This window comes from Lepus europaeus, chromosome 8, assembly GCF_033115175.1.
Source record: "Lepus europaeus isolate LE1 chromosome 8, mLepTim1.pri, whole genome shotgun sequence".
Lineage (NCBI taxonomy): Eukaryota > Metazoa > Chordata > Mammalia > Lagomorpha > Leporidae > Lepus > Lepus europaeus.
The window spans coordinates 111,984,194-111,997,036 of NC_084834.1; the positions used below are offsets into that span (position 1 = coordinate 111,984,194).

General features: G+C 36.2%; 1 protein-coding gene across 4 annotated transcripts in view; it reads left to right on the forward strand.

The window, feature by feature from the left end:
• Positions 1 to 12,843, forward strand: part of EPHA5 (EPH receptor A5) — a 368,735-nt gene that overhangs the window by 184,865 nt on the left and 171,027 nt on the right. For all 4 annotated transcript variants that reach the window (XM_062199261.1, XM_062199263.1, XM_062199262.1 and 1 more), the window contains exon 4: positions 9,115 to 9,270. In XM_062199261.1, coding sequence (XP_062055245.1) covers positions 9,115 to 9,270 — 156 coding nt within the window. The remainder of the gene's footprint in view (positions 1 to 9,114; positions 9,271 to 12,843) is intronic.

The following is a 12,843-nucleotide window of genomic DNA, read 5'->3' on the forward strand; positions in this document are numbered from 1 at the left end:
TTTGACAGAGCATAATATTAGAATGACAGACCAAAATTCTAGTCTCAAATTTCAGTATAACCTCTGATTATTTCATCTCCTTGTGTCTTGATTAAATAAGTCCTGAAATGACTGTTAGTCTGTATTTTCAGTTCTTTATGAGGTGTTGTGTTGAACTCTCACATTTCATTAGTGTGGTCCCTCAATGGGGCCGCAGTGGGGATGGGAGAGCTTCCTGCTAGCATCCTATTTGAGCCCGTCCTCTGTGGATTATATCAGGGACATGCCAGTCACATCCAAGGTCATTTCCGGTTCTGTATTCCCTCCATTGTGAGATTGAAATCTGTTTTGAATGGAAATCAACAGAAGCCTAAGCATCTAAAACCCAATGGGGACTGACATATTGATCATAAAATTCATCATTATTGTTTCAGATACCTGCTGTTTATGTCTCACAAAGCTCATGTGTATAGATATCCTGAAAAATCTACGCGTGGACTTCAAAGTTTTTGTGTGTCAAAGTAAATGTCTTCAAACTGCACTCTTTCTTAGACTTTTTGGTATCCCTCCTGTGTGCATGTGGGTGTTCCTATTAAATCCTTACGGATTCTTCATGAGAGATGTACTATTATGGGGATAAAGGAATTTAGTATCCAGGTTGTAAAGTATCTTCTCAAGGGTCACACAGAGAAAGATGTACACATTAATAAGACTTGAACTCAAGTGTGTGAGACCTCAAAGTATGTGGTCCTCAAAGCATGTGGACACACGGACTGAAAGAGCAGGCATTGTGGAGACCAGAGTAATGAGAAAAAAAAAATAGTAAAAAAAAAAAAAAAAAAAAAAAAAGAGGGGGGTGGATCTTGCTAGTAGCAGTCTCTGAGATTATACACAGGATGCTCTTGGAATGCTCGCCTCGATTCTTAATCCTTGTTCTTGTTAATTGAAGGCAGACATGAGCTAATTAAATTATCTGAGTCTATGCGGAGTGTTGTCCACAACTGAAGCTGGTGACCTGCTGAATAAATGTTGTGTTTTGTTAGTGTGGCTTCTGTCATTGCTATCTGTCATGTGGTCACAAAACAGTGAGTATTCTGAGAGAAAGTGGCAAAATGACAGCCAGGAAATAACAATGGAGAAGGAGTATTCTTTAAAATATAATTGAATTGGAGTCAGGATTATAACCTTGAAGTCTAAGTTTCTATTTTACAAAATCAGGAACCTGCCTTCCAGTCATCCCTGGTAGCAGCCTTTTGCTGTTACTGCTTTTCTGATGTTGGTTTTCTCCCTTCTCTGGCTTTTGGAAGAAAATAAAAAAGTCAATTCTGGTTTTCAAATTGGGATTGCCAGATATAAAAGATATAAAATAAACTGTAAAAATCAGTGAATCATTGTATAGTACTGATCATATTAAGAAAAGAATGAATAAGTTAACTAGCATTGATAAATATAAATAATGTACTATCTAATGCTATGGAAAACCGAGTATATTTGAGCATTTCCCTGGGTGAAGCTTTTAGAGTAATCTAATGCAGTGCAGTTTTTATCAAGTTATTTTGGGTATGAATTTCCCATTCTGTGAATAAAGAATATGCCCTTAAATATTGACATCTGAAATTGTTTAATTTGAGACCCAGTAGGACACTTGCGCACTGAAAATTAGGGGCAAATAGATGACTGCTTTTACCAAATGAGCTGCATTAGCCAGTTGCTTTTGCTAATTTACAGATTTTCAGTTCAAAAGAGGAGCATTTCATAGATAGGGATTGAACATTTGTGAAATGACTTCATTCATTTTAATTCTCAGTGTACAATTTGGAGGAAACTGATTTAGAACAGACTGTATGCCCTCTGCATTCTCTGTCCTTCTTTTATTATAGTTACATTCATGGCTACCAATATGCGATTTTCTGACATTCAAGTAGGCTGTCATAAACATTCAGGGGGCATGTTTTTAACACAGCTTTTTGTATTTAAAGAAAATTACAGTTGCCAAACAGTTGTTATTGTTTAACCATATCTATCTGTCTTTGCCTTTTAAAGAACTGCATTTTTAATGTTTTAATTAAACACAAATTATAAACAATCTGGGAAGTAATTCTCTAAGTTGACCAAAGAATATTTCTTTTGTTTTAGTAGTTGCTTGATTTTGAATGAGATAATCTAATCACTACTGTACTTATGCTACATATGATTATTTATTTCAAAAGAGTAGACATTTATTGTATACTTTGCATTTTTTCAAGGAGACTTAATTTTGTTATACAGACAGGATTGTCTCTTGAATCAATAAGGTGAGGCCAATGGCACAAGGAAAAAACACTACTTCTGTGGTCGGCACTGTGGCACAGGGGGTTAATGTCCTGGCCTGAAGTGCCGGCATCCCATGTGGGTGCCAGTTAGAGACCTGGTTGCTCCACTTTCCATCCAGCTCTCTACTGTGGCCTGGGAAAGCAGTAGAACATGGACCAAGTCCTTGGGCCCCTGCACCCACCTGGGAGACCTGGAAGAAGCTCCTGGCTCCTGGCTTCAGATTGGCGCAGCTCCGGCCGCTGTGGCCAACTGGGGAGTGAACCATGGATGGAAGAACTCTCTCTCTCTCTCTCTCTCTCTCTCTCTCTCTCTGCCTCTCCTCTCTCTATATAAATCTGACTTTCAAATAAATAAATAAATCTTAAAAAAAAAAAAAGAAAACACTACTTCTTAGCTATCAAGGTCAAGATCCTAAGCCAGACTTTCCATTTATCCTATTTGTAAATGTTGCATTGTATGCTTTTGTCCCATCCTCTGTATCATTACAAAAACAGAAGCAAAAGGTTAACAAAAATCTATGCATGGATTTGAAATTTTTATTGCACTCAAACTTTTACTTCCATTGTCCACAGACTATTTAACTCTGTCTCTCTCAGGGGTGTGTGTGTATACACTTCACAATTTCATCATTTTATTTATGCACATATAAATGTATGTATCTGACACATTACATACACAGTGGATGTTATTGTTTTTAAAGATGCATTTGTTTAAAAAGCAGAGTTACAGAGAGGCAGAGGCAGAGAGAGAGAGAGAATCTTCCATCAATATCTGGATCTGGGCCAATCCAAAGCCAGGACCCAGGAGCTTCTTCTGGGTCTCCCACATGGATGCAGGGGCTCAAGGACTTGTGCTGTCTTTTGCTGCTTTCCCAAGCACATTATCAGAGAGCTGGATTGGAAGTGGAGCAGCCAGGACTTGAACTGGTACTCGTATGGGATGCCGGCACCACAGGCAGCAAGTTTACCTGCTATGCCATGGTGCCGGCCTATGGATGCTATTTTTTAAAGTTGTTGCTTTAATGTTCTTTTAAATGGATATATTTATATTAAACACCATTAAACAACTAGTGAATGTGTACATATGTGCCATACAACATTTAAGTCACAGACACCCATTGACTGAGTTATATAATAGAATATTGAAAACAATCTGTATGTCTTAGTTATATTTGTATGTCCAGTGTCTAGTGCATTTTCTGACACATAGTCCTATTTCGTGTTGATTGAACGTGTGTTAAATGAAAGAATGTGAGTGAATGTGCAGCCTGAGTAATTTTATTCTTCACTGATAAATACCATAAAATTTCTTTGGGCTTCTCTCAATATTTGGTGAGCTTTAAATAAAAAAAAACTATATGTATGGATAGAAGTAATATGCTTACCAATCATAGTCTTATTCTTCTCTGCAATTATATTCTTAGAATAAGTAGCCTTGGGGGCTGCCGATGTGGCATTGTGGGTAAAGCCACCATCTGCAGTGCTGACATCCTATATGGGCATTGGGTTGAGTGCTGGCTGCTCCACATCCCATCTAGCTCTCTGCTATGGCCTGGGACAGTAGTAGAAGATGGCCCAAGTCCTTGGGCCCCTGCACCCACATGGGAGACCTGGCTCCTGGCTTCGAATTGGCACAGCTCCATCCCTTGCAGCCATTTGGAGAGTGAACCAGGAGATGGAAGACCTCTCACTCTGCCTCTGCTCTATCTCTGTGTAACTCCAACTTTCAAATAAATATTTTAAAAAAATAGTAGCCTTGTTGCTTTCAGTCACTGAATCTCCAATCCTGTTAGCCAACAAGCCTGAGTCTTTTTTTTTTTTTTTTTGGACAGGCAGAGTTAGACAGTGAGAGAGGGAGACAGAGAGAAAGGTCTTCCTTCCGTTGGTTCATCCCCGAATGGCCGCTGCAGCCACTGCGCTGCGCCAATCCAAAGCCAGGATCCAGGTGCTTCCTCCTGGTCTCCCATGCGGGTGCAGGGACCAAGGACTTGGACCATCCTCCACTGCCTTCCTGGCCCACAGCAGAGAGCTGGACTGGAAGAGGGGCAACCAGGACAGAATCCAGCGCCCCAACCGGGACTAGAACCCAGGGTGCCGGCACCACAGGTGGAGAATTAGCCAAGTGAACCACGGCGCCGGCCCAAGCTGGGGTCTTAAACAGGATCCTTTTCCTGTTCCTGTTTGTAGTCACTCAAGAGGTATTGCCTAATTTTATAGTTCACAATTTAATTATATTTTAATTGTGTACATATTTTCACACAATACCTGTTTTTGTACTAATAAGATGTTTTAATTATGAGAATTGTTCAAATATTGCCAATAATAACAGTGTTATTTATAAGATTTAAATATGATATATTTTGAGTTTCTAGTTTCTTTATAGTGTTTTGTGTTAAGCTGTTTTTCTTAGTAAACACATCTCTTAAAGTTGGGCAGGCTTATCTTCATGGTCCCTCATTTTGAAAAATCTATTAAATAATCAAATTTGACTTAGCTGCTATCCTCTGATAATTCTCATATGATAGAGCTATGGTAAAAATCTTGTTTATAGTGATTTTCTGTCATTCTCAATAATGCATAATTGGATATATCCAATAAATTTTCTGAAGGTTAATTGTATCTTGAACCCTGTAGAACACAACAGAGTATACATTTTTATTTCCCTTTCCTTTGATATATGTATATATATATATATAGTGTCATATAATTCTAAATTTTATGATACAAACCAAAGAATATCATCATTGTAATATTATGATTATCTACCTTTAACAGACAGTAGAATCTAAAGAAAAGCAACTTTACATACAAGAAAAATGATGTAAACAGATATAAGATAAATATCTAAAATCCAAACTTTTCATATATAAAAAATATCTATTAGAATATTTAATAAAATATTTATTTATTTTGGCAACCAAGTTATAAAAAAGTACTCATGAAAGTAGTAAATACTAGCTGTGTGTAGAAATGTGTGGAACTATCTTGAAGGACATAACAGAGCTACAAAGGTTAAACTTACATGTCAGCTGGACTGGGTTAGTGCCAGGGTAGCTGAAGAGAGGCTGTTTTTGTGTGTGTCTTTGAGGGTCTTTGCAGAGGAGAGCAGCAATCGAATTGGAGACAGAAAAAATTACTCTCACAGCATAGGTGGGTTTTGATAGCCTGTTTCTTTGATACCTTTCCAATTTCTTGATGTAGGCACTGATGACTATAAACTTCCATTTTTTTTTTTTTTTTTTTTTTGACAGGCAGAGTTAGACAGTGAGAGAGAGAGACAGAGAGAAAGGTCTTCCTTTGCCGTTGGTTCACCCCCAAAATGGCCGCCACGGCTGGCGCTGCGGTGATCCGAAGCCAGGGGCCAGGTGCTTCCTCCACTGCCTCTGTCCTCCACTGCCTTCCCGGGCCACAGCAGAGAGCTGGACTGGAAGAGGAGCATCCAGGACAGAATCCGGCATCCCGACCGGGACTATAACCCGGGGTGCCAGCGCTGCAGACGGAGGATTAGCCAGACAGACTTTCCCTCTTAACACTGCTTTTGCTGTATCACAGATATGTTGTATTGTCATTTTCTTTTGTTTCTCTTTTGATTTTTTCTGTGACCCACTGTTCATTCAGAATCATATTATTCAGTGTTTATCCATGTGTTTGCATATGTTCTTGAGATTCTAGAGTTGTTAATTTCCAGTCCCAAAAGATGTATGGTATACTTTTTTTTTTTTTTAATTTGCAGAGACTTGCTTAAATAATGGATTTAAAGGACTAGAATGCACCTGGATGCATGGAGAAATTATCTCTTAAACACCACTTTGATCTCATTGTTTCTCCATTTGAAACCTTCAGTTACTGCAAATGTATCATATATTAATTTTGTCAGTTATGTCTTAGTAATACTAGATGGAGAAAACACTTGTAATGACCTTCTTTTAACTATACAATAAAGTTGCAAATACAGACGCTCCTCGACTTTCAATGGTTTTACATCTTGATAAACCCATTATAAAGCATACATATCATACTTCAAAAATGTATTCAAACTCTTAGGAAAATCATAGCTGAACCTCGTCTACATTAAAGGTGCTTAGAATACTTACATTAAGCCTACAATTGGACAACGTCCATCTAACATCAAGCACAAATTTTGTGTATCATAACCATATGATTGGGAAGGTGGGAGCTGCAGCCACTGCCACTGCTCAAAGTTACAGTGTATCAGAGCGTATACTGCCCACCCAGGCAAATACCAAAATGCAAATTTTGAAGCATGATTTCTACTGAATGCGCATTGCTTTCCATCCCCGTTGAAGCTGGAAACTCATCACCAGAACCATTACAAGTTGAGGACCATCTATAATTAATAAAAAATGAAATTTGTGACCTGGTGATATCTTCCTGGTATAAATTTGTCCTTTCCAGTTTATTCTAACTGTCTATCCTCACTGTATAGTCCCTGGGAAGGATTTTTCCTTCTAAAACACTGCTTTGTGCCTGCTGAAGTTGGGTAATTTTCCTGTTCTCTCAAATATCAGCAGAGACCTCACTTCCTGATGGAAGTGTTTGATAATTCCATTTCAACTAGATATCTTGACTGGTTGTTTGACCTAGTGATTAAGATGCCTGTGAATCATATCCATTGACTAGAGTTCAAATCCCAACTCTGGCTCCTGACTCCAGCATTCCTGCTAATGCAGAGCCTTGGAGGCAGGGTGATGGTCTAAGTAATTTCTTCCCTGCTGCCCACATGGAAGATCTAGATTGCATTTGACTTCCAGCTTTGGCCCTGCCTTGGTACTGGCCGTTGCAGGCATCTGGTGAGTGAGCCAGTGGATGGGAGCTCTTTTTGTCTGTCTGTCTGGCACTCTCTTTCTAGTCTTCTATCAAATAAACCAATACAAGTTAAATAAGTAAATCCTAGTTGTCTGTGTACCCTCCTACCTCTCTCTCTCTATCTTGGAAAATTAATCACATTCATAAATTTTTGTGTCATATCTATCTTTAAGACTCCTATAGGCAAGGACATGTATATCCTGTTTACCTCTGTAACCCAGTACTATGCAGGATCTGAGGCCCATTGCACCTGCTAAGAGCATTTTGTTGAATTTCTGCAAAGAAAGATCCATTTGCCTGTTGTTTCCACATGTTTACATCATTTCTGTTTTCAAAGCTGCCATGGTTGTTTGAATAGCGGTGCTATATATACTATTATGTAAAGCATTTAAAAGGCAGTTATTAAAAAGAAAGTAAGTGACTTTCTTTGAGTGATAAGTGAATTCCAAGTATGCAGAATATGTGAATTGACACTTTCTGTCTTTGAAAGCAAATAGAGTTTAAAATGAGAATGGGTTTCCTAAAAGGATAAAAGAAGAAAAATTGGATAACTTAGTTACATCTGGTATTGGCTGCTACAGGAATCCTATTATGAGAAAAATTATATTTTAACTCTTCTCCTAATCATTTAACTACAAGAGTGCCCTTAATACTATCAGAAGCTCTTCTTATCTTTCAAAGACCTTCACATTCTCTCTGAGTTTATAAGAGCATTAAGGCTTTAGTATTACCATAATTAGATCCACAGAAAAGAGTACCTTCTCATTTTTGCCAATTCCTGATTACTCATGGTGATGGATTACTAAAGCCCAAGATCATTTACAGCATATGAAAATCAGTCCCAATTCATTATGTCTATCAAAATTTCTGTTGAAGTACAAGTTCACCTTTGAGCAGCAGCAGCAAGTGTGTGTTGATGCTTGAAAAAATACTTTTCAGTAAATGTAGTGAATTTTTTAAATAGAAAAAAATAGAATTGATTAGTTTTATGAAAAGTAAGCCCTAAAAGTATTCTAGGCATCAGTTAGGTGTTCTTCAGTTGCTCCTAAGCAATTGGAATACTACAATTTGATTTCATTAGTGATTGAGAAGAAAGACAGATATAAATGGCTAGGAAATCCACAGGATCAAAGATTTACTTTACAAGAATTTACTTAACTGACTACCAACTTATAAAAATTAAAAAAATAGCAGTGAAATTTTCTCTAAGCAGCTTCTCATGGTTACAACCTTCCTACCATGCCATGTATTCACTTATACATTTTGTAACATTTTTTGAACACCAGTTATGGCCAAACACTGGGATACATATTATGAATGTAAAACTGATAAGGTGTGGTTTCTATTCTTTATAGATCATTATAATTTGTATAGAATAAATGCTATAGCTATTAGAATAATTAAATATTAGAAAAATTCTAAAATGGAGTTGAATGTAAAACAAAATACCTTAAGTCTGACTCCTACTGAAATTAACATATTATGAGTGATATACTAGTTCATTATACTGTCACCCCAGTCGACTGGAATTGTAAGCTTTTAGCATCTACTAATTAATTGATTAATTCAGTAACAAAATTCTGATGACCTACTATGTACTTTGCTATTCAAGGAACATATGGGATAATTGCATTTCTTCATCATAGTTGTTCAATAATAATAGAATAAAGGAAATTGTACCCAAAGAACCACTTCAGTTTCAAATACACATAATTATTTGCCTTTTACAAATATTTCTTAGAAACTCCTGTAGCATAAAAATAAGCATCTGTGCTTTCCATACGTGTTTAATTTAAATACTTTACATAAATATTTGATTATCTGAATGAATAGCATGATATTTAAGAGCCAGAAGCTAATGACAATCTCTTGAAATTGATGTAAAAACTTGTGTTATCTGTAATTGGTGTATGCTGTTCGGAATATTGACGTGACTCACAAAACAAATGCTGCATCTATTCCTGGGAAACGCTTAGTTTCTTATTTCTCTTGACAGTGTGCAGACCTGGGTTCTTCAAAGCCTCACCTCACAGCCAGAGCTGCAGCAAATGTCCACCTCACAGTTACACCCATGAGGAAGCATCCACCTCTTGTGTCTGTGAAAAGGATTATTTCAGGAGGGAGTCTGATCCACCCACAATGGCATGCACAAGTAAGGAAACCCATGGATATGTGGTGATGCTAACTTTCACCCGTTTGAAGAAACAGCATGACTGAGCCTGTTACATTCTATTAGCATTTTCCTCTGAAACAGGCATAATGTTAGATCTTCATATAACTGTCACCAGATTTCTCTTTCCTTGAGAAGCATTGAAACATCTGAATATCTTTGTATTATTTGCTTCTAGAAGCATCCGTTTCCCCTAACTTTAATGTCAGCATCAGAGACATAGACCCAGAAATTTTCCTTTTATTTTGTTTTTTATTTAAATGCTCACGATAGCCAACATTACTGGTTAATCCACTTCCTTTTCAGGCTCTATTTTGTTTTTGTTTTTGTTTTTGTTTTTTCCCTCCTAGGTCAGTTTTCTGATCACATACACATGGAGTAAATGGCACGTTCCCCTTCTTAGCTAACATGCCCCACGAAGCTGTCAAGGCTGATGAATGGGTCATTTATAAAAGACAGGAAGCATTTCAAGAACCTGGAAGTCTGGGGTTGCCAATCAGATTCAAGAATGTAATGCAAACCACATTTTAGGGTTTCCAAAAAGCGGTCATGTTTCTTGTTAGTGTCCTTTACTATTATTAACAACATATTCGCTAATTGTATAATTAGAGTAGATGAGTATTGAACATTTAATTTCAAAATCTGCAGTGATCTGACAAGGCTTTTGGTACTTTGGTTTTCCTAGTTTTCTGGGAATGTCATAGATTTATGCAGTTTTTACTTGATGACATCATTTCCTGAATTTTTTCCCAAAAGCAAAATTTCAAACAAAAACAAAAATAAAAGGGAACAAAAGTGAATTCCTCTCTCAACGTTCGTTATCTACTTTATGTCACTATGTTAGGTCCCAGTAACTTGTGTTTGTTCTCAGAAGTATTCAAAAGGCTTAAGAATGTTTGCTATTCATCTCTAATAATAGAAAGACAGTATTAAGTCCTTCTTATAAAATAATCACTAGTTGAAGTTTTGTCTGAATTTCATAGTGTCAATTGAACATACTTTCAGAATTTCTCAAATCATTGTCATGAATTCGCTTTACATTTGTAAAGATCATTATTTTATCCATAGACAGATAATTTTATATAGTGAACAATTACTAGTGAGAAAGGACTCCTCTGCAGATGAGTAGGTGACATTATTATGCAGGCTTTTGGAGGGCATTTGAATGGAGGAGATAGAAATCATGAGTGGATGTGATTTGTATTGATTGAAGTAGGGATGTAAACAATTATTTAAATTAGAGCAAAGGAATGACCCTAAACAGAAAAAAAAAAAAGTTGGCTAGAGAGTGGAGTTGGTGACGTTAGAGAGAACATGTATTGAATTATCTTTGAAATATTGTTAATTTTCTAATTAGTGTCCTACTTAAATAGTCCAGCTATTGCCTTGCTTTTATTGGCATAAAGCGAGCCTTCCTTTCTGTAGATTTGTTAGGGTTGGGGAAGAGGGAGAGGCTGTGCTTTGATGGCAAGGTCTGATAGGCAGCACTCTTAGGTAGAAAGATCACAGGCAGGCTTGGCATTTTCTCTCTGTGGAGGTGTGTGAGTTTCTAGTGAGTTTGTCAAAAGAACACTGATTTGTATGCATTTCTTAAGAAAAAAAGACTCTTGGCATTCATGTATGAGATCTTTCAAATATATAACCTTAAAGTGTGTGTGCCTGTGCGTGTCTGTTTTTAGTTGCATTTGTAGTACCACAAATTCTGCATTTGATCCATTAATGGCTAGGTGGATGTTCAGATGAAGATCATGAACCTCACTCTGCTTTTGGATCTTTGGAATTGTACCCACAGTTTAACCTCCTTTTGATAATTTTTTCTGAAATATATAGTTGTAAATATTTTTAATCTAGAAAACAGAATTTTATAAACATACAAGAAAAAAATCAAACAAAAATGAAAACTAAAATTGGGATGGATCTGCTTTTTAATGAAGCGTACTTATCACAACTCTACTTTGGTTCAAGCACTGTAACTTTTATGGGGCAGTGGAATTTCTTTACATTTTTCTTTAAGTTAGGTGGAGCCTTTACTTTTTTAACTTGGAGTACTTTGCTTGAATTTGAGTTTCATTTTGACTTAGAGGAGCTGTTAGCAAAAGAGTCAGAAGAGAAAGAAGAGTTAAATGTTTATCAATTTTACAAACTTCCAGGGAAGGTGTTAAATGCAGGTGCATTTCAGCTGATGAAAGAAAAACAAGATAACATATTTTTAAGCTAGACATATTTGGCTATTATTTTCTGTTGGTTCTTAGAAATTAATCATATGACATTTTGATCACAAATTCCATTTTCTCCATAGTGTTGTAAGCTAGTTTTTAGTAAACAATAATGCTTGTCTATCCACTTTAGAATTGTTTCAACATAAAAAAAAAACTGTTCTGTATAGAAGTATATGAGTTTGCATATATGGAAAATTCATAGGATTTAATCTTAAATGTAGTCAATGTGCGGATTGTTTTGGGGAAAAACTTCAATTCCTTAGTTATGGGATTTATTCATTTAAATGTCATTTATACAGCTGTATCACTAAGTACTAGGTAGCTTTCTTACCAATTTTAAATTTGTTCCTCAAAAGTCATGATTAGAAAATTTAAGTAGAAATTAATGCAACTGCTTATGTTTAGAACATACAATGTATACTGAGATAAACTTTAGTTCATCCTACTTACTTTCATTTGGTTTTTGAAACATTCAACACCCACTATGTTCTGTTTTCTTCCCAGTAGGGAGAGATGTAATAATTAAGTCTCTAAAATCAAGACTACTGAATTTTTGTTTTGAGAATATCTGATCATATAACATGAACAGATGATTGAAGTTTCAAGTCCATCTAAAAATCAACTGTAGAGTTACACATTATGTAATCAACTTTAGATTTTTACTATATGCTAATTATTAGGTTCAGAAGCAAAAAAATAATATAAAAATAAGAGTATTGTTACACTGTACCTGAGAAATCATTTAAGCAATTCTGAATGTGAATCCTATTACTGGAATTTTACTGTAACTGTTCCATCTCACTGAAGTGAGATTTTTACATCCAGTCTCCATTCCCATATGGCTGAAAAAATGCAATGTCTGATGAATAGTTTCTGAAGTTAGGAAATTTACATTGGTAGTAATCTAATATGTTATTCTATAGTCTGTATTAAGTTTGATTTAAGTGCATCTCATTCCTTATTGTAATGGGTTATTAGAGACTAAAATTTGTTCTATGATCTTCGAAAATGTGAACAATTTTCATCCTTCCTATTGTAGTGTTTCTTACGGCTACTTTTAAAGTACATTTTAGATTTTTCAGTGAAGTAATATTCACAAGTCGCCAAACCATAATATGAAAAGAAAAGTGAAATAAGAGAAATTTTATTCCAGGTTGCAGTGTTGAGCAGCTACTTAAATCCTACTGGTTTCTTGGCATAGGATATAGGGTCTCAAATTATACTGGTGATTTACCAACTCATAGGCGACTTTTGAAGGGAGGCAAGGCTGGTAATTTACTTGCTACAGAATCTGTTTCCAAGAGCCGCACTGGCTCATGGATTAGGAGGCACTTCA